We start from the raw sequence: 22,185 nt of genomic DNA on the forward strand, positions 1-22,185 counted from the left end.
GTTCGACCTACTGTCAGGATCCCAGGTGGTGCATGTGTTAATATGACATTTAGAAATACAAAATCTTTGAGGTCTTTTGATTATTATGACTGAATGGTAACTTTTTTGTGTGTGTGTGTGCTGTGAGTACACTATTGTGATGTGCTGTGTGATTGTTCTGTACAGTATTGTGAAACATTAATTTGTCTCGTGTGTGTGTGTGTGTGTGTGTGTGTGTGTGTGTGTGTGTGTGTGTGTGTGTGTGTGTGTGTGTGTGTGTGTGTGTGTGTGTGTGTGTGTGTGTGTGTGTGTGTGTGTGTGTGTGTGTGTGTGTGTGTGTGTGTGTGTGTGTGTGTGTGTGTGTGTGTGTGTGTGTGTGTGTGTGTGTGTGTGTGTGTGTGTGTGTGTGTGTGTGTGTGTGTGTGTGTGTGTGTGTGTGTGTGTGTGTGTGTGTGTGTGTGTGTGTGTGTGTGTGTGTGTGTGTGTGTGTGTGTGTGTGTGTGTGTGTGTGTGTGTGTGTGTGTGTGTGTGTGTGTGTGTGTGTGTGTGTGTGTGTGTGTGTGTGTGTGTGTGTGTGTGTGTGTGTGTGTGTGTGTGTGTGTGTGTGTGTGTGTGTGTGTGTGTGTGTGTGTGTGTGTGTGTGTGTGTGTGTGTGTGTGTGTGTGTGTGTGTGTGTGTGTGTGTGTGTGTGTGTGTGTGTGTGTGTGTGTGTGTGTGTGTGTGTGTGTGTGTGTGTGTGTGTGTGTGTGTGTGTGTGTGTGTGTGTGTGTGTGTGTGTGTGTGTGTGTGTGTGTGTGTGTGTGTGTGTGTGTGTGTGTGTGTGTGTGTGTGTGTGTGTGTGTGTGTGTGTGTGTGTGTGTGTGTGTGTGTGTGTGTGTGTGTGTGTGTGTGTGTGTGTGTGTGTGTGTGTGTGTGTGTGTGTGTGTGTGTGTGTGTGTGTGTGTGTGTGTGTGTGTGTGTGTGTGTGTGTGTGTGTGTGTGTGTGTGTGTGTGTGTGTGTGTGTGTGTGTGTGTGTGTGTGTGTGTGTGTGTGTGTGTGTGTGTGTGTGTGTGTGTGTGTGTGTGTGTGTGTGTGTGTGTGTGTGTGTGTGTGTGTGTGTGTGTGTGTGTGTGTGTGTGTGTGTGTGTGTGTGTGTGTGTGTGTGTGTGTGTGTGTGTGTGTGTGTGTGTGTGTGTGTGTGTGTGTGTGTGTGTGTGTGTGTGTGTGTGTTGTTAAACATTGTAGTAACCTAGTGAAACATGTGATAATTAACCCCTTCTGGCTCAGCACTGATGCCCTACCCTTAATTTATCACTACTAATCTACTTTATTAATATTAATTCCCATTACTAATTACCCGTTGATGGCCCCTTGCAGGCAGCTCCTTCCATGCGCTTACCCGATAATAGCCCTGGTGGGAGTGAGTCCAGTGGTGGCTTTGGTAGTGCCAGGATGAATCCCAACGCTGAACCTGACTTTTCTGAGTTTATGTGGATGGCCGAGGAGGATCTGGAGGCCTTTGACCACAAGGTGAGGCTGGCCTGAGTGAAGGAAGGCTTTATCTCACAAGTTCTGCACCAGAGGCAGTCTATCCATGGCAGTTGCTCTGGATTCAGTATCATAATGTGCTTCATCATTGTAGTTGACTACACTGAGAAAGTACTTCAAGGTGAAGTCAGTTCAGGATTTTAATGCTGTCATCTGTAACCCATCAACTGGCAATACTAAACCTACTTTCATCACCAGATTAAGTGTCACACAGAAACATGCACAAAATTTGTATAAACAGTACAGTCTGTTTGTGTCTATGTATAACATATATTTTCTCACATTTAGAGGAAGACATTCAAGAAAAGCCTGTAGTCACAAATGCAGTTCTGAAGACACAAGTAATAATGCTTGATTTGCTCTGGAGAACTTGTACTTTCTTTAAACCACCATTGTTTTCATACAGTAATAAATAGTCATGTTATAGAAAGAATGTGAGATGTCATGGTAGGTGTACATGATAGGAGGAAGAATAAGTAAGGAAGCAGGAGAAGATGTAAAGGGAGGAATTACAGTAAAATATTGGGATTCAAGATTCAGTGCGTATGATGTTCTGTAGCTGACCATAGAGTAATTCCAAGGAGTGATTGTGTCCAAAGAACCACTATAGAGATGAAGGCTGGTATTTTTTCACCACTCACGCATCAAGAGCTTCAGTAGCTTACCAAGGCCAACTAGTCGACCCAGTTTTTCCTTCCTTGCCGTGTGAGTGGAGGAGTATTATGTTACACTGTTGGTCGTCTCTGTTCGTCTATTATTGTGTATTCTGTAAAGCCTAGTTTATATTAGCACTTGTGAAGCTTCCTGGGACTGGTGTTGTCCCATGTGCCTTTGGTGTGTTTTCTGATAAAGAGGAGTTAATGAATATCCTGTGGAGTTAATACATTCCATTTAAGTGTGACTTTTACTTTGTAGAAATTATAAGCTTTAGCTGCCTTTCTATACGCTGTGTAGAATTGATAGTCAAGGTAGACATTGTCATGTATGTGAAGTCTTAATTCGAAAGTTGGAAGGATTTGCACCTATGAATCAGGTTTATATTTTGTGATTGCTGGAGTCTTAGTGCAGTTTAGATTAGCATTTACAGTACTGATTGTAGGAATCTGGGTGTGATATATTGTATGTCGACTTGGGTATACACAGCAGACTTGAACAGTTTTATCAGTACACCTTTATTAAATTACCACATTATGAATTTATACACACTTTAATAAGTAAAGAACTGATTCATTAAACAAGCCAGGATAGGTAATAACACTGCAGTAATGGAGAGAAGAACCTCTAAGGGAGACTAGATACAGTACTCAACAATGAAACTCATGTAATCTGGACGTTTTTATGTAATTTTCAGTTGTTTAATGGACATCCTATCATGAAATTCCTGAATAAAAGTTTTGTTTATGTATTGTCAGTTACAAGTTAGAACATATACTACACTACCATATAGAATTTAGCTTTACTTGTGTGATCACTATACAGTATCTTGGTGAATATTTCAGCAACAGCTCACACCTTCAATATTTTCAAAATTGTTTGTGGCCATCACTGCAGGATCATATGGTTGACAATAATTCTTATTTATTTAAATTTTTTTTTTGCAATTTCTTTAAGTATAAGGCTCTTTTGTCACTAAGTGTTTGGAAGGATGTTTTGTCCTGTATACAGTTCTCATTAATTATCAACCTGGTTTAGATTATCAGTTATTTATTGTAGAACATAAAACCTAGTGACTGGTGCTTCTTGACCTTGGCAGTTGAAGAGTTGAGGCACGTCTAAAACAACCATGGTAGCAATACCAATTAAAATTTAAGCTTATGATTAATTGTGTATTTGTATGTAGGTTTGCATGAATTTTCACTTAGTAACTGTAATCAGATTTTTATTTGTATTGTATGTTATCAGTTACATTTACTGTAAGTATTTGTAAATGTAATTTAATTTTGAAGTGACAGGAATTTCAGAGGATATTTTATAAATATATTTCAGAGGTGTTGTTTTGTCACACAACTGCTCATCCTATTGTCCAACAACTCACAACTCTTATATATGTAGGGATAAGTATTATTTGTTGCAACAGATAGTTTAGCACATTAAGCCCTCCATGTTTCTTTAATTTCCCATCTCCTTGACCCCTTGATCTTGTGTTCAGTACAGCAGGTGTGCTAACTAACCCTCAGGGTATTGTTAGCAGTGGTCTTAATGAATTACCTGATTTTTTTTAAGACTAAAATTTTTGTAGAGCATCATCTCTATATAGTACAGGTATACTTTTTTTTTTAACAAGGTAAAGCCATATTTGGTTAATTAAAATTTTAAAATAATTTAGCTAGCTGAATATACATTTCAGTAATTAGGTCCATTACTAATGTCCCAATATATTAGTTGTATGTAATGAATATTTATTGATGGGGCCACAGGGACCACTTTGCTACAGTATTTGATATTCAAAAGGCCATGTGCTATAACCTGTTTGACTGTGTGCTAGTGCTTTGAAAAATATGAAACACATGATTGCTTAGGCCAGATAGAAACTGATATACGGGTGTATATATATACGGGTATATATATATATATATATATATATATATATATATATATATATATATATATATATATATATATATATATATATATATATATATATATATATATATATTACTTAATAGTTTCTTTTCAAAGAATTCCTGTATTAAGCAACCTATATATGGAATTCTTTGAAAAGAAACTATTAAGTAATATTTTACCACCTTCAGCAGTCTGGTTTAGATATGTTGATGATGTATTATGTCTCTGGCCATGTAATGAGGACCTAAAAGCTTTCCTGCCACAACTTAACAACTTAGCCCTCTCGATCAAATTCACTGTGGAATTAGAGCAAGACTGTAAATTGCCATTCCTAGACTGTCTGATACACAGAATAGGTAACACTTTTAAGTTCAGTATTTATAGAAAACCAACTAATGTGTGTTCATACATTCATTATTACTCTGCCCACCATAATAAAGTCAAACAGTCAGTATTTTCAACAATGTTTTTACGTGCCTTGAGAATTTGCAGTCCGGAATTCATCGATGAGGAATACAAATATATATATAATATTGGCTCAAACCTTAAATACCCTAGATCTTTCATAGACAAATGCTTAAACATTACTAAGAAAACTTTTTATAGAACTGACCCCAAGCCCACCTATGACCATAAGAATATCTTAATATTACCATTTCACAAAAATTTCTCACACATTCCTGCACAGCTAAAAACCTGGAACGTCAATGTAGCATTTAAAAACTCATGCACTGTTAAACAAATGTTAATCAAGAACTCCCCCAACAACACAATTGGTTGCATTTATAAAGTTCCTTGCAAGGAATGTAATATGTTTTACTTGGGCCAGACAGGTAAAGATCTTGCAACTAGAATTAAACAACACAAATACAGTGTTAGGACAGGCCAGGAATCCAATGCTCTGTTTGTTCATTTGAGGGATAACAAGCATTGCATTGACTGGGATAATGCCTCCTCAGTATTACCATGTAATTCAATTGATAGTAGGAACATCATAGAATCTAGTCTTATTAAACATACCGAAGCATTCAACATGAATTTGAGTAACGGTATGTACAAGCTGGACAATTTTGTAATTAAGAAGATTTGTGACCAGGTGAGAAGGCCGGGTCACCTGACCATCTGACCTGACCACCAACCGTTGTGTGCTATTTAAAGATTAGTAGGGTCATTACCTAATACCTGACCATTGTGGACCTGGTCTCACCCTCCTCTCTATATATACACCTTGATTTGTATTTCTCTCTCTAGTCTGTACTCACCCCTGAAGATGTGAATTACACGTCTGTATATATATATATATACACCTTGATTTGTATTTCTCTCTCTAGTCTGTACTCACCCCTGAAGATGTGAATTACACGAAAGCGCTTGGGAACTTCGTGTTTTCTTCTTTCCTTGTGGTTATCAGCATGCATGCATGCATGCATATATATATATATTATATATATATGTTACATATACAGCATATATATATATATATATATATATAGCATATATATATATATATATATATATATATATATATATGAAAGAAGTATATGTTGTTGGTTATATATATATATATATATATATATATATATATATATATATATATATATATATATATATATATATATATATATATATATATATATATAAACTCAAACCTTTGTTGAGGTTTCTTTTGGTGCATCTCTAGCTTGGCGACAGTGCCTTTATTTGACTTTAAGGATTTGTTGAGTCACTCTCAGGATGTACTCCCAGAAGCAGTAGTAAGAGCTTGGAGGGGTTGTGAATTGCAGTAGGTACTGTTGTGTATTTTCCACAATGGGTGTCATGATTCTAATATTTAGTTAATAAGGGAGTTCGTGGTCATATTAGAATTATGAAGGTGTTTTATCAACAGGCACTTCCTCAGAATCATAGGCCAGTGTGTGAAGCTTCCTAAATCTCCATTTTCAAATAATAACCAAGATGATTAACACATCCAGGCTATACACTGAGAGCATGTGTTCTTGGGGCCTTGTAGTCTTTCTACTTTTGCCACGAAGTTCAACTGGGCTCATCGTCATCCTCCTCATCACTTTTTTACAACCTTTTTTCATGTTTACATGAGTTAGCTGCGATTAATTAATGCTGTGGTGTCTTAGTTGCCATCGGGGAAATTTGAACAAAGTTTTTTGTCTGGATGCACTTCCTGACACCAACCCACTTTTACAGAGTGGAAAGTAGGCAGTATATGTAGGACTTTCAAGTGCCGTCTTAGGTTGCATGGCAGGCTCATTATTCTATGAGGTAATGAGAGATGGCCATTGGCAGACAAGAGAAAATTGTTGTGCAAGCTGCTGTGGCACTCATGGTTGAGTGTTGATTTTTATGTCCTGCACCACTATGTAATGTCTAGGGTTGTAGTAGGAGAACTGTACTAGATGTTTGATTAGTGCCAGTCATCATCATCAGTCATCAATGCCAGTTATCAGCACCAGTCATCAGTAGCAGTTATCAGCACCAGGGTTTAGTCTGGGTTACAACTCATAATTTCATGGGTACTGTACAATACATGGACTTCACTGTCCGGACTCAATAATAAAATGAGATTTTCAGGATCTCTTCATTTGTGAACATTGTTGAAGACGGTCACCCTTCTAGGTAGGTAAATGTCAAAATATTTGTCATAGGAATTTATTGTCTAGTCTTTAAATCTTACATGTTTATTACTTTGTTACATTTAATTTATGAAGTTTGTGTTATTAAATTTGGAGTTGGTGAGTTGTTAGTGGACTTGAGTAATTGTGATTTATATGTGTTATATTGTGCAGGTAATCTGTGAAGTAAGCCAAGTAATGATGGAACAGACAAGTACCCTGAGGGAGGATGAAGAAGAATTCCTGCGTCGTATGTTGGAGGAAGAGGAGCAGCGGGACACTGTCTACTACCACCAATATCAGGAGGAGAAGTGAGTGGTGTGCACACTGTATTAATACTCATCATCTCAAGCTTGTCAGTGTACTGGATCATTATTAGTAAAGGGTGAATGGTCATATGGACTCTAGTTAAAAAAAAAAAACTCATCCAAATGTTTAGTGGGGCTCAGGACTGAGGCCATTGTAGCTTGCAACCTTCTTGAAGATGCCCAGGTCTTTATGAAGGCTCATTAACCATTCTTCAAGTATCTTAAATCATCCAGAAACATTTTGGTGAATGTAGAGCAAAATCCTTTGAAAAAGCTCATCGTCTGCTCCAGTCATTGCTGAGTGCAGGGTACCTGAATGAAAGTTACTTTTTCCTTACATCCCCACTTTTATTTTGAGACTTCCTCTGTAGTCCACTGAACAGCATCTGGAGAAGTGGAGGGAAAGTCTTCCAGCTTTCAAAATATATCAGGATGGACTGCCTTCAGATATTCACCTCACATAATTTGATAATACGGTATTTTCTCGATTTAACAAACGAATTCGAGCCACCTCTTCGTTAATTCAAAATTTTTGCTAAATCTGGCTTTCCTTTATGTTTGCTTGATTTACTAAACTATTTCACCATGTGTGTTGTTCACTGCTACCTCTCGGTATACTAAGAACACTGGACCACCTAAATTTTCGTCTTTATTGAAGCCATCTTCAGAGGCAACTGAATTTACAGGGATGGAATGTCAGGTCACCCTTTCTTGGGTGGGGGATTAGTGGGTCTCACGACCTGAAGATGTCTTGAATAAACACGAAAGTTAAAATATTTTAGGGAGATTGTGATAAATATAAGTATAAGTGAGCAAAGTTGTATTCCTTCAACATTACGGTACATAACATTTTAAAATATGGAGTGAGAAAGCAGAAAGGTGTGGGTGATTAGAGAGGAGTGGAAAGGAGTCTAACATACACCAGTGTTGCCATGCGATAATCTCCTCTACTGCTGATGTTTATCTCGCCTCCATGCTGTTACACAACAAGACCCTCGCTGGATGCTTGTTATCTTAATTCCCGAGTGTGTCTCTGTCGGGAATCAGGAACACACCTCAACATCATACACACACACACTCCAACACCACCAACACACACCCTCCAACACCACCAACACGCCCTCCAACACCACCAACACACACCCTCCAACACCACCAACACACACCCTCCAACACCACCAACACACACCCTCCAACACCACCAACACACCTCCAACACCAACACACACCTCCAACACACACACCCTCCAACACACACCCTCCAACACACACCCTCCAACACACACCCTCCAACACCACCAACACACACCCTCCAACACACACCCTCCAACACACACCCTCCAACACCACCAACACACACCCTCCAACACACACCCTCCAAGTGATTGCGGGCACCTTTGTGCTCAAGGAAAGTTTGAACGCTAGTGCTTGGCTAGCGTACAGCAAATGAGGGTGCGGCAAGTCCGTAGACTTGCATGGTTAATTAGGGTGCGCCAAGTCCGTAGACTTGCATCGTTTTCCATCGTAAATAAAATTGTTAATTAATGCCTTCCTAAAGAAACCATCGACATGGGACCAGGTTTGTTCCACTCTATGATTTTTTTTTTATTTTTCCACCAAGTTTGATGAAAAATGATTGTGCTGTTTCTGCTGCCCAGAACAGACAAAGACAGACACACGGCTAGTCCGATAGTACAGTCAACCCTCACTTTACGCGGTTAATGTAACCCACAGGGTACCGCGGAAAGTGAGAAACGCGTAAAGTGAATAACATAACATATGGGATTAATTGAAATAGAGACCGGGCCGACCCCCAAACTCCACTTTTTGACGACACACAACTATGTTGTAGTAAAAATATTATCTTAACTTTATGATAGTATGCACACACAATTAATAATTAAGAGAAATATCAATAATATTAGGTTTTTACCATCTTGCTATTAGTAGAAAAGATGGCTGGGCACACGGGAATGGGCGGTTGGTTCCGAGGCAGAGGGCAGATTATTGGCCCCCACCTGTATCACTTGTATCAATTGTATCACTATCCACCATAGAGGCTTGCAGGGCCTCTTTGTCAAACCCCTCAAAGTCCATATAAGTCCATATCTTCACTATAATTATCACTATCACTGACTTGGGCCGGCTGTGGTGGGTGGCGGTGAAGAACTCGGTAATGTTTTGATGACTGGGCGACCTTGTGCGCACCATGTTCGCGCCGCTTACACAACATGGCGGATGGCGGGAGGTTTGGATCCAAAAATGGCCCGGCTTGCCAGCCGCTCTCCGCGTAAAGGGGTACACGCACCGCGGAATGTGAGCATCCTGGCTCCGCAGGGCACCGTTGTAACGTGAAATGTGAATGTGGGACCGCCAGAAAGTGAGGGTTGACTACATTAGGATTCGAAATATTAACACATTACAGTAATCGATTTACGCCGTCAATTAAACCCAGGGTACCGTGAGAAAGTGAAAATCGCTAAGAAGTGAACAATGAACATATGGGATTAATTCAATGAGACTGGCTCAAATTTCAAAACCCACTTTTTCCCGACACAATACCATGTTGTAGTAAAATAACATCTTAATTTTTATGATGGTATGGACACACAATTAATATTTAAGAGAACACAGCCTGCGGCTAATGTCCATTCAAATAATGCACCCAACTCCTCTTCCCAGCTCGCTGGCTCCTACTTCTCTGAGAAATGTTTGGGTGAAAACACTAGATTTTAAGGTATAGTAATAAATAATACCTCAGACTAAAGTTAGGATAATATAATTGACATTTCTGGATTCCTTGCAGGTCAGGGATTATTTTGAATGTAAACTTCATATATTTTGCACAAAAGGTAAAATATTTGCTTTGTGTAAACCAAATTATTACATTAGATTTAAAATTTGTATGTCTAATGCAAAATACATGATGTTTATATTCAAAATGATCTTCATATTGTAAGAATTCTAGCAATGTAAATTATATTCTGGCCGAGTAATTTGTATGAATTTTATGAGCTAAAACAAATATCTTCAGTAAATAAAAAAAAAAATTCTTCACCGAGACACTATCTGTCAATCAAAATACCCCACCTTCACCTCCTCCTCTCTACAGCTGGCTGGGTCCATCCCTACCCCCCCCACCCCCACCTTCCCTCCCTACCAGAGAATTGTTTGGGAGAAAACAGTATATTTACATTTTTAGTAATAAATAATACCTCAGACTAAAGTTAGGATAATATAAGACATTTCTGGATTCCTTGCACGTCAGGGAATATTTTGAATGTAAACTTCATATATTTTGCACAAAAGATAAAATATTTGCTTTGTGTAAACCAAATTATTACATTAGATCTAAAATTTGTATGCCGAAATGCAAAATCCATGATGTTTATATTCAAAATGATCATCATATTGTTAGAATCCTAGCAATGTAAATTATATTCTGGCCGGGTAATTTTTATGAATTTTATGAGCTAAATAAAAAAAATTATACTTTCACCCGCGTATACTCGTAGATGCACCGTGTAAAATGAAATTCCGGTTCTGGCTAGGTACTGTGTAAATGTAGAATCGAGCAAAGCGAAACCGCGTAAATCGGGGTATTACTGTATAGAAAAAATACAATATATAATAAGTAAATTGCATAAAAATTAAGTTACAAGCTGAATAATAAGGTAAAAATTTGTATTTTACTATATATGAACGGTAGTACTGGTATTAATAAGATAAAATTATTACAGTAACCTATCTTTACTAATTAATAAATAACAAATAAACAATATTTTGTAGAGTTCCAGTAAGAATGACAGAGGCAGGGGTGGGGGGTGGGAGATGACCTTTTGGGGGTGAGCGGTCAGTTTCACCCCCCAAGGGTCTCGACCACCAGTCTCTATTTACAGAACTAAACAAAATTTATTTGAAATACTCTGTAACATTCAATGCCATAATATCTTGACCACTGGGGCAAGTTATGCTTGTAATGGCGTTGGTGATACGTTGTATGGAAACTTATGGGACACTTATAGTTAGTCTTTTAGTTCACTCTTTAATATATATATATATATATATATATATATATATATATATATATATATATATATATATATATATATATATATATATATATATATATATATATATATATATATATATATATATATATATATATATATATATATATATATATATATATATATATGTATATATATTTTGTTATACAAGTGAACAATTGTAACAATGAATCGTCCAAAGCGAGTGAGAAAGCTCATAACTCTTGAAACTAAGAAAGAAATCATAAAGAAACGTGAGAATGGAACAAGCATTGCGAAACTTAGTGGTGAATATGGGATGGCTAAATCGACTATATGTACGATTTTGAAGAATAAAGAGATGAAAACTGTGCAAGTGGCTAAGGGAATCTCTAGACTTAGCAAAGCAAGGTGTAATGTGATTGAGGAGATGGAAAATTTACTCTTAGTGTGGATAAAGGAGAAAGAAATGGCAGGTGATAGCATTAGTGAAGCTATAATTTGTGAGAAGGCCAGACAATTGTTTGAGGACCTTAAAGCCAAGACTCCCAGTGGAAGTGATAGTGATGTGCCAGTGTTTAGGGGTACCAAGGGATGGTTTACTGGTTTCAGAAGAAATAAATTACACAGTGTTGTGATACATGGTGATGCTGCTAGTGCAGATAAGGAAGCAGCTAAGGAACACCATGACATTTTTTTGAATGTGATTAAAGAGGGAGGCTTTGTTTCTCAGCAGGTATTCCACTGTGATGAAACTGGACTTTTTGGGAAAAAAATGCCTTGCCGTACATACATTTCAAGGGAGGAAACTTCTGGCCATAAGCCAATGAAAGACAGGCTTACCCTCCTTCTTTGTGCTAATGCTTCTGGTGACTGCAAAATAAAACCACTCCTTGTGTACCATGCAGAAAACCCCAGAGCCTTGGTGTTATGTGGCGGTCAAACCCAAAGGCTTGGGTGACCAGGATTCTTTTCTCTGAGTGGGTGATTGAGGTGTTTGCACCCAGTGTTTGGGAATATCTCAGGGAGAAAGCTTTATTGGTGATGGACAATGCACCAGCCCACCCTCCTAATTTGATGGTTGAATTGCCAGAGGAGTTCAACTTCTTCACTGTGCACTTCTTGCCACCCAATACAACACCTCTCATCCAGCCCATGGATCAACAGGTAATTTCTAACTTTAAGATGCTGTACACAAAGGCACTGTTTAGAAAATGTTTTGTGTCCACTTCTTCCAGTGATGTTAGTTTGAAGGAATTTTGGAAGAGTCACTTCAATATAGCAGACGTTGTGTTTTTAATTGCGTCAGCCTGGAAAGAGGTTACTATGAGGTGTCTTTGTGCTGTTTGGAGGCCATTTTGGCCTGAATGTGTGCTTCAAAGAGACTTTGAAGGCTTCGAAGAGTTAGAGGAAGAGGCTGTTGTACATGAAATTGTCTCTGGGCAATTCCATGGGCCTGGAAGTGGATGATGATGATGTTGAGGAGTTGGTGGAAGAGCACAGTAAGGAGCTGTCCACTGAGGAGCTGCTTGAGCTTCACAAAGAAGAAAATGAGACACTGAAGCAGAGCTTAACTTCTGAGGAGTCAGGGGAGGATGAGGACAAGGAGGAAAGCCACATCATTCCAGCCAAAGATCTCAAGGATGTGTTCTTTTGCTGGAGCAAACTGTCTAAGCTTGCGGAGGATTATCATCCTGATGTTGGTTCTGTGGAAAAGGCCATCAGTGTGTTTAATGACAATGTGATGAACTACTTTTGGAAGGTCTAGAAATCAAGGTTGAAGCAGCCAACCCTGGATTCCTTCTTTAAAAAAGTAGCAAAAGACCCTACAGACAAAGTGCCTGTAAGACAGTCACCAAAGAGGGCTAGGAAGGATGACTCCTCTCCTTCCACCTCTTCTCCATAATTCTCTCCTCCCCCCTCCCCCTCTGCCTCCTGTCCTGCATGCTGAACAACACTAAGGTAAGATAAAGTGCCGTATTTTTTACATTTTCCACAGAAAATTTTCAGTGTCAAGTGGTTGTATTTGGGGGCCTGGGACGGATTAATCCCATAACGAACGAGGTTGTAGAACCAATTAGATTTGTTATAGCATACCCCACTGATATATATATATATATATATATATATATATATATATATATATATATATATATATATATATATATATATATATATATATATATATATACACACACACACACAGTAATACCTGCGACGCTGCTTTGCCAGATTTCTACTACGGCACCGCCAGAACCGAATTCCACTTTACGCCGGTGGATCTACTCATAATGCTGGAAGCGGGCGCGCCAGGGTGCTGCGACAAGGTCGCCCAGTCATCATAACATTACTTGAGTTCTTCACCCACCACAGCCGCCCAAGTCAGTGATAGTGAGGATATGGACTTTGAGGGGTTTGACAAAGAGGCCCCAAGCCTCTGTGGTGATAGTGATACAATTGATCCAAGTGATACAGGTGAGGGCCAATAATCCCCTCTGCCTCGAGACCCCCCATCCCTGTTTTGCAGCCATCTTTTCTACTAATGTAAGTGTTAGAAAACCTAATATTATTGATATTTCTCTTAATTATTAATTGTGTGTGCATACCATCATAAAATTAAGAAGTTATTTATACAACGTAGGTATTGTGTCTGAAAAAGTGGAGTTTGGGATCGGCCGGTCTCTATTTCAATTTATCTCATATGTTATGTTGTTCACTTTCTAGCGTTTCTCACTTTTACGGACGCCGTGGGTTGAATTAACCCGTAAAGTGAGGTTCACTGTGTGTGTGTGTGTATATATATATATATATATATAATATATATATATATATATATATATATATATATATATATATATATATATATATATATATATATATATATATATATATATATATATATAATATTATTTTCTACCTAGCGATAATTGTGTTCTTGTAAAATATCGTGTTATAGAAAAATCGCATGAATAGAAATAACAGGGCTTATGGAGAAAATAGGTAGGTGCAGATTACTCGAAATCGAAAAAATTTAGTAGTTAGCCTAACACAAGGATAGCACAGTCTAAATAAATGTTACATTCATATCTAATAATGAAATCACACAGTAAATTTAACACTTTACCTTGAAAAAATATGAATGTAACTTGATGGGGGAGAAGGGTGATTTTGAGGTTGATAACATCAAGCTTCTCTTCAAGTGTTATATCCTTTCTTTCGATCATCACCGGAATTCTATCATCAGAATGCTTTTTGGAGATATTCTTCTTTACCATATTCACAGTTAATACACAAAATTGGAAATAGTAAGCATCCGTTATAAGCAAACAACCGATCGCGTTATACAAATATTGTTCAATTCATAAATCGTTAGAGCAAATTATTATCAAAAAATAGCGTTATAGCAGAACTACTTATATATATATATATATATATATATATATATATATATATATATATATATATATATATATATATATATATATATATATATATATATATATATATATATATATATATATATATATATATATATATATATATATATATATATATATATATATATATATATATATATATATATATATATATATATATATATATATATATATATATATATATATATATATATATATATATATATATATATATATATATATATATATATATATGTTACTCAAATTCATGTTGAATGCTTGGTATGTTTAATAAGACTAGATTCTATGATGTTCCACTATCAATTGAATTACATGGTAATATTGAGGAGGCATTATCCCAGTCAATGCAATGCTTGTTATCCCTCAAATGAACAAACAGAGCATTGGATTCCTGGCCTGTCCTAACACTGTATTTGTGTTGTTTAATTCTAGTTGCAAGATCTTTACCTGTCTGGCCTAAGCATGGGTAATTGTCTTTCTGCTCCTCTAGCCTGTATTTATATGGAGTTTCTTGAGTCTAGATTACTACCCAATATAGTGGACTTTATTCCTCCATGGTATAGATATGTAGATGATGTTCTTTGTCTTTGGCCTAAACAGTGACCCATTGGAATTTTAGACAAGCAATGATATTGTCCCAGTATCACATTCAAAATTGAAGAAATAAATGGATCCTTCCATTCCTTGATATGCTTATCATGAGAAATGGCCAAAACTATAAATTTAAGGTATATAGAAAGCCCACACAGGTAGACAGTTTCATTCACTTTTGATCGAATCACCTTGAGTCTACCAAAATGTCATTTTTCTGCTATGTTCTTAAGGTGTCTGCGTATTTGTGACTCTGAATTTAATGACGATGAATTGAAACACATTAGTTCCATTGCATAAACTTCGGTACCCTTCTGTGTTTGTTGATCGTTGTTTTAAAAAGGCTAAAAATCCTTTCATTCCTCTCAAACCAGACAAGTTCTACACTTAGAATATTTTGACTCTCCCTATCGTAATGAATTTGTCCCGTTAGTTGGTTCCTCAAGCTTCTAAATATTAATGTTGTTTTCAAGTATGACTCTACCATTACCAATATGTTAATGAGAATAGCCCAAGTTTGAATGTAAATGGAAGTGTTTATTGTATTCCATGTAGCAAATGTAATTGTAATTATGTAGGTCAGACAGGAAAAACACTGCAGCTCAGAATCAAACATAAGTATAATATCAGAACAGCATCTGAAAGCAGTGCCTTGTTCGTTCATGTTAGAATAATAATCCCATTGCTTGGGAAAAAAGCTTAGAATATTTAAATCATCTTGTGTCACAGAAAGACTTCTGGTTGAAGCTAGTTTGATTAAGAATTAAAATCAATAAACCTTAGTGATGGTCAGTTCAAAACTGATAATATTTTACATAAATTTATTTGTCAGTGGCCCAAGGTTAAAATGCTTTGAAAACCTTTGATCTAGATGTATGATAATAGTTATTTTGTGGGTCCCTTATTTTTGACCTGACCTGACCTGACTAGTCATGTCACCCCCCTTCTCTTAAGCTCCTCTATGTGTGTGTTGGTGTGGGATTAGTGGATGACATCATTATGACCTGACCTCATGTTTTAAGGTCACCCTGTATATTTAAGCCCTCTCTCTGTCCATGTAGTCCAGTTGCCTCTGAAGATGTCTTGAATAAAGCGAAAAGCTAAGGTGCTCCGTTGTTCCCCATTTTCATTTAATCAAGATATATATATATATATATATATATATATATTGATAAAATCACTCGAAAAAAAACACCTTCAAACAACTAAGTGCTCCGTTGTTTCCCTTTCCGTGTGATTTTATCAAGATATATCTTATCCACGTTTCATTGTGGATCTACATAAATATATATATATATATATATATATATATATATATATATATATATATATATATATATATTATATATATATATATATATATATATATATATATATATATATATATATATATATATATATATATATATATATATATATATATATATATATCTATATATATATATATATATATATATATATATATATATATATATATATATATATATATATATATATATATATATACACACACACACACATATTCTCAGAATTAGGAAGGGTTCCGTTCTGAAAATTATTGCGTATCTGCGAAATTTCATAACATAAAACCTATTTTCCCATTGACTTCCATTATAAAACTGGAATACGTTCCTAAAGAATTTTCCATTAAAAAAAGTAATTCAAGCACTTTTATTAATGAAAATAAACATTTATAAACACATACAATACAGTACATTAAATAATTGATGATATACCTTCTTAAAACACCAATTTGGGGTTAATATTGCATAATATTGCATTATACAGCTATGTGTATGTTTATTTGAGTGCCCGTCATAGGAGTCGTTTTCTCTCTCACTTCAGGACGCCTGAGTCGTCCGTTTTCTCTTAATCTTAGAGTGTACCAGGACTTTTAGTTCTAAGTAGTGACACAGAATTTGATATTGCAACTGGGGTTGCAATTGTTGAGGCAACTTAGGTATGTCTGATTACAGTTGGAATATTCAAGATCCATTTTGAGTGATGTTTAAAGCTTCAACTGTCTTTATGGCTTGTAATGAGGCCTTGTGTTTGTTAAAATTTACCCCAATTTCCGTAAGGGCGGATTTACGAGCCATAACGCAAAATTATTGGTCATAATTTACAAATTCCGTAACCCGGGCTTCCGTAATGCTGGGGATGCCTGTACTGTATATATATACTGTATATATATACTGTATATATATATACAGTTAACCCTCACTTTCTGTGGTTAATACACAACCGGTACATGAAGCGAGAAGCGAGTAAAGTGAATACCATAACATATGGGATTAATTGAAATGGAGTCAGGCCGATCCCCAACTCCACTTTTTTGACACATAACTATGTTGTAGTAAAAATAACATCTTAATTTTATGATGGTACATGCACACAATTAATACTTAAGAGAAATGAAAATGCAGTCGCCAAGTTAATGTCCATTCAAATAATGGACCGACTCCCTCCCCTCTTCTCCACACTACACTGCTGGCTCTTCCTCTGAGAAATTTTGGGAAAACCAGGTATAATGAAATAAATACCTCAAACTAAAGTTGGATAATATAATTGACATTGCTTGAGTTCCTTGTAAGACCAGGAATATTTTGAATATAAATGTCATATATTTTTCAAACGATAACATATTTACTCAGATTAAACATTTATCTAAAATTTGTATGTCTAATGCAAAATATATGATGTTTATATTCAAAATGATCATCAAATTGTAAGAATTCCAGCAATGTAAATTATATTCTGGCCGGTAATTTGTATGAATTTTATGAGCTAAAACAAATATCTTCAGTTAATAAAAAAAATATTCTTCATGCAAACTATCTGTCAATCAAAGTACCCCCACCCCTTCTTCCAACTGCGTGTCAGTCCCAACCTCCCCCCCACCCCCACACCTCCTTCCAAGAGATGTTAGGTGAAAAATTTAGATTTTAACATTTTGTATTAAATAATACTCAGATTAAAGTTAGGATAATATAATTGACATTGCTGGATTCCTTGTAGGGAATATATTTTGAATATAAACGCTATATATTTTGCAAAAAAAGATAACATACTTACCAGATTAAACATTTTATCTAAAAATTTATGTCTAATGCAAAATATATGATGTTTATATTCAAAATGATCATCAAATTGTAAGAATCAGCAATGTAAATTATAATCTGGCCGGTAATTTGTATGAATTTTATGAGCTAAAACAAATATCTTCAGTTAAAAAAAATATTCTTCACACGTAACAGATGGTCGGTCGCCGTCCTCCTCCTCCACCCCCCACCCCCACCAATGTCCCACTAGATAAATGTGTGGGAATACCAGACTGTTTACCTTTTTAGTAATAAATAATAAATCAGACTAGTTAGGATAATAATTGACATTGCTGGATTCCTTGTAAGATTAGGAATATTTTGAATATAAATATCATATATTTGCATCAAAAGATAACATATTTACTCAAGAGTAAACATTATATCTAAAATTTGTATGTCTAATGCAAAATCTATGATGTTTATATTCAAAAATGATCATCAAATTGTAAGAATTCCAGCAATGTAAATTATATTCTGGCGGATAATTTGTATGAATTTTATGAGCTAAATTAAAAAAATTATACTTCAAGTGTAAAGGTACACCCTCGCGGAATGTGAGCATCCTGTTCTGGCAGGCACCGCAAACGTGAAACGCGGAATGTGGGACCACAGAAAGTGAGGGTTGACTGTACTGTATATATATACTGTATATATATTCTGTATATATATACTGTATATATATATACTGTAATATATATATATATACTGTATATATATATTATATATATATATATATATATATATATATATATATATATATATATATATATATATATATATATATATATATATATATATATATATATATATATATATATATATATATATATATATATATATATATATATATCAGATTGATGTACAATTTTTTATGTACTGTATAACATAAAAACAAAGTGAGTTACAGTCTGCCTTAACATAAGCGGGTTATGGTATCAGAGACAACCCGTGAATGTTAAAAACTGGTACTTTGCTGCCCCCTAAAACCCTGGCCCCCATGTCCTTATTTAACCGTGTATACCTGTGTGTAGTTCGAAGTTTTAAGACCAAATTATTTGGCAAAAATTGGAGGTCGACTCTCAAACGGGTAATAGTTTCAAGAAGGAAAATATTTACCAGTAACTACCAGTAAACAATGGAACGCACGTACCAACGCACCACCAGCTGTGAGTGTCGCAGTTGCCAGGCAGATTCTTTAACGTCATCATAGCAAGCCCAAAGTAACCAAATGCATGGTATGGTATGCACAGACGATAAAACATAAAGTATTAATTTTTTAAAGTTTATTTATAGATACTGTACATAAATTTTTTTCATTACATTTGAAACATCAATCTTTGTTAATTAAATTTGAAACAAAAGAAAACTACGATATCGTATTAAATACCAGGTATTTCATTAAAATATTACATCACAAGTATATTTTACCTTTACTGTGACTGAAAGAATATATTCTCGGAAATAAATATGGAAATGTAATATTTTTGCTGAAATGACGCACATATTGCAGTGGAAAGTGGATAAAATCAGACGAAAACAATGACTTTCGCTGTTGTTCAAAAGATTTTACCGTGGAATAAACCTGTACTGCATGTACTAAATGATTACGGTACTTAAATTGTTATGTCTATTGCAAATATAGATTGTTTATACAGGTATTCAAATAAGTCACTATCTTACAAGAATCCCAGCAATGTAAGTTATATTCACCCAGGTCGCTGTGGCAAAATTATGAAAAGAGCTTAGTCACTCTTAAGTAATGATAATAAACATGTAGGCCTTCAGCGCCAACTGTCACATTCGATCTCAAATAAATAAACAAACACACTCTGTCACCTCACCCCCATGCTCGTTTACCTGCCTCTTGTGTTCCCAGACAAAAGATTGGTGATAACTTTATTCTTTAAGGTGTTTTTTTAATATAATATCTCAGACTAAAGTTAGAGAGATTAGAATTTGCATTGCTGGAACTTGCAAGACAGCCAATACTTTGAATATTTACGCCATATATTTTGGTCAAGAGATAAAATTGTTGTACATTAGTGTACAGTACTTGGTTTCAGTTAAAAAACTGTATTACAATACTATTCCTCCTAATTGACTTGAGTAAATACTTGAATGGAAATATACAATATTTATGTTGAAACTACCTGCTGCTTCAGTGTAAAGTGTCGTAATAATAAATGGTAAACAATTTGTCGCACTCTGTGTCAGGCACCATGAGCCTCAGTTTATAGGATGTAGATTTTACTGAAGTTTTTGTTGTTCCAATACCCCAAAAACTTTGGTCCACCTATAAACAAGGAATATTTAAATTAAAGATTTTTGGTCAAAAAATCAGTATCACCCACAATGCTGATGTCAACACAAGCTTGGTTACAGCGAGACTGACTGAGTGAGGACGACGCCCATAATGCAGTATGTGTGAGGTAGCTAAGCGAAGGTGTCCAGTGTTCGTGCCCTAACGAGTTGAATGGCGATTTGAATGTACTAATTAATTCAATGTACAGAATATTCAAGTTATTACTGCCTTAATTTATTTAATATCCAGGTTCTAGACGAACCAAACAAAAAAGTGAAGAAATTAAAAGGAATAAAAATAAATAAAGCAAACCTTAAGAATTTAATTAATTTAAATATTAACACAAGAGCCTCAGAGGCTGTCACAACAAATTGATTCACTATCGAAACTTTTAAGCCAAATGATACAAACACCAAACATCAAAAGAACTTCTTAAATATATAGAATAACTAACACTGAAATTAACTATCGTGAAAACAACACTGAATTACTTAAATATAACTACAAGCACTGATGGACACATAAGAGATAAATAGGTACTCACATAGATACACCACATTGGTGGCGACAGGAACAACACAAATAAAATAAGTATAAGTAACAGGTGACGGTGTCACTCAAAAAGAACGTGAACTGAATGACAAGAGGACTGGACTGAACTCTGTCTACAGGTGAAGTACTATATATAGGTCGCCAATGCGACTAGAAAGGTGAAACATGGGTCGTTTAACGATGCAAATGGTCGTTAGAGAAACAAAGAATGCTTGTTACAATACAGTACTAAATGAAGAAAGAAGATAGGCTTGAACAAATAATAACAGTTAAAACCTTAACAGCACAGGGTAAGGTGACTAGATTATATAATAGTAAATATAACACACAATAATGATAATGATAATAATAATAATAATAATAATAATAATAATAATAATAATAATAATAATAATTAACGGTTTATTGAAAGAGCTTGGCAGCCAGAAGGCTGAAAATATACAGTTACATACGTATTTGGGGAATGGGTTTTGAATTACAAATAATATACAAGTAACATAAGTGATACAAATAAGATATATAATAACTAGATGAGGAAAAGCTCAAACTACAGTTCATTTCAACATAGTGACAGTGCAAGGAGTAGTGTTTACTGGGAGTGAATACACTGGTTTATTACAAGTTATTGATAATTTTTACAATGGTTGGGACTGGGCTGTTCTTATAGCGATCAGTTCGTGCACGTATGGGCTGGATGCGGGTGTGGTGTCGAACAGCAATTCTCGGACTAGGGATCTCAGGTGGTAGTAGGAGCCGGTATCGAGGATGGTGTAGAAGCTTCTTACCAAATTTGCAGATGAGGTCGTGGTGATGGTCAGTGAGAGTCGAAAGGGTCAGTGTGTTGAGCGCTTCTTGATATGTGGAGTAGGAAGGGGGAGAAAATAATCTTGCATGCCCTCTTTTGCACTTTTTCTAGGTGTTTACGTTGTGTGGCATTTAGGGAGGAAGACCAGGTGGGGGAGGCATCGGTGAGCTTGGGAAGTAATAATGTTGTGTAAACACTGAGGAGCTTGTGTGCAGGAACTCCGAGGGACTTGAGTCGGCGGAGGAGGTGGAGACGGAAACTGGAGGATTTGACAACTTCACTGACGTGTGGTTTCCAATTTAGTTTGTTGTCTATGGTGACGCCGAGGAGCTTCGTGGAATCTACAACCTGGAGTGTGT

General features: G+C 35.8%; 1 protein-coding gene across 1 annotated transcript in view; it reads left to right on the top strand.

The window, feature by feature from the left end:
* Positions 1–1,336: 1,336 nt before the first annotated feature.
* The window catches only part of LOC121854483, a gene marked incomplete at its 5' end in the record, with an annotated part of 68,611 nt that continues 47,762 nt past the window's right edge, over positions 1,337–22,185 (top strand). Inside the window, 2 exon segments of the mRNA XM_042349157.1 lie at positions 1,337–1,489; positions 6,874–7,010. Coding sequence (XP_042205091.1) covers positions 1,349–1,489; positions 6,874–7,010 — 278 coding nt within the window.

Source organism: Homarus americanus, unplaced genomic scaffold, assembly GCF_018991925.1.
Source record: "Homarus americanus isolate GMGI-L3 unplaced genomic scaffold, GMGI_Hamer_2.0 scaffold53225, whole genome shotgun sequence".
NCBI classification, from domain to species: domain Eukaryota; kingdom Metazoa; phylum Arthropoda; class Malacostraca; order Decapoda; family Nephropidae; genus Homarus; species Homarus americanus.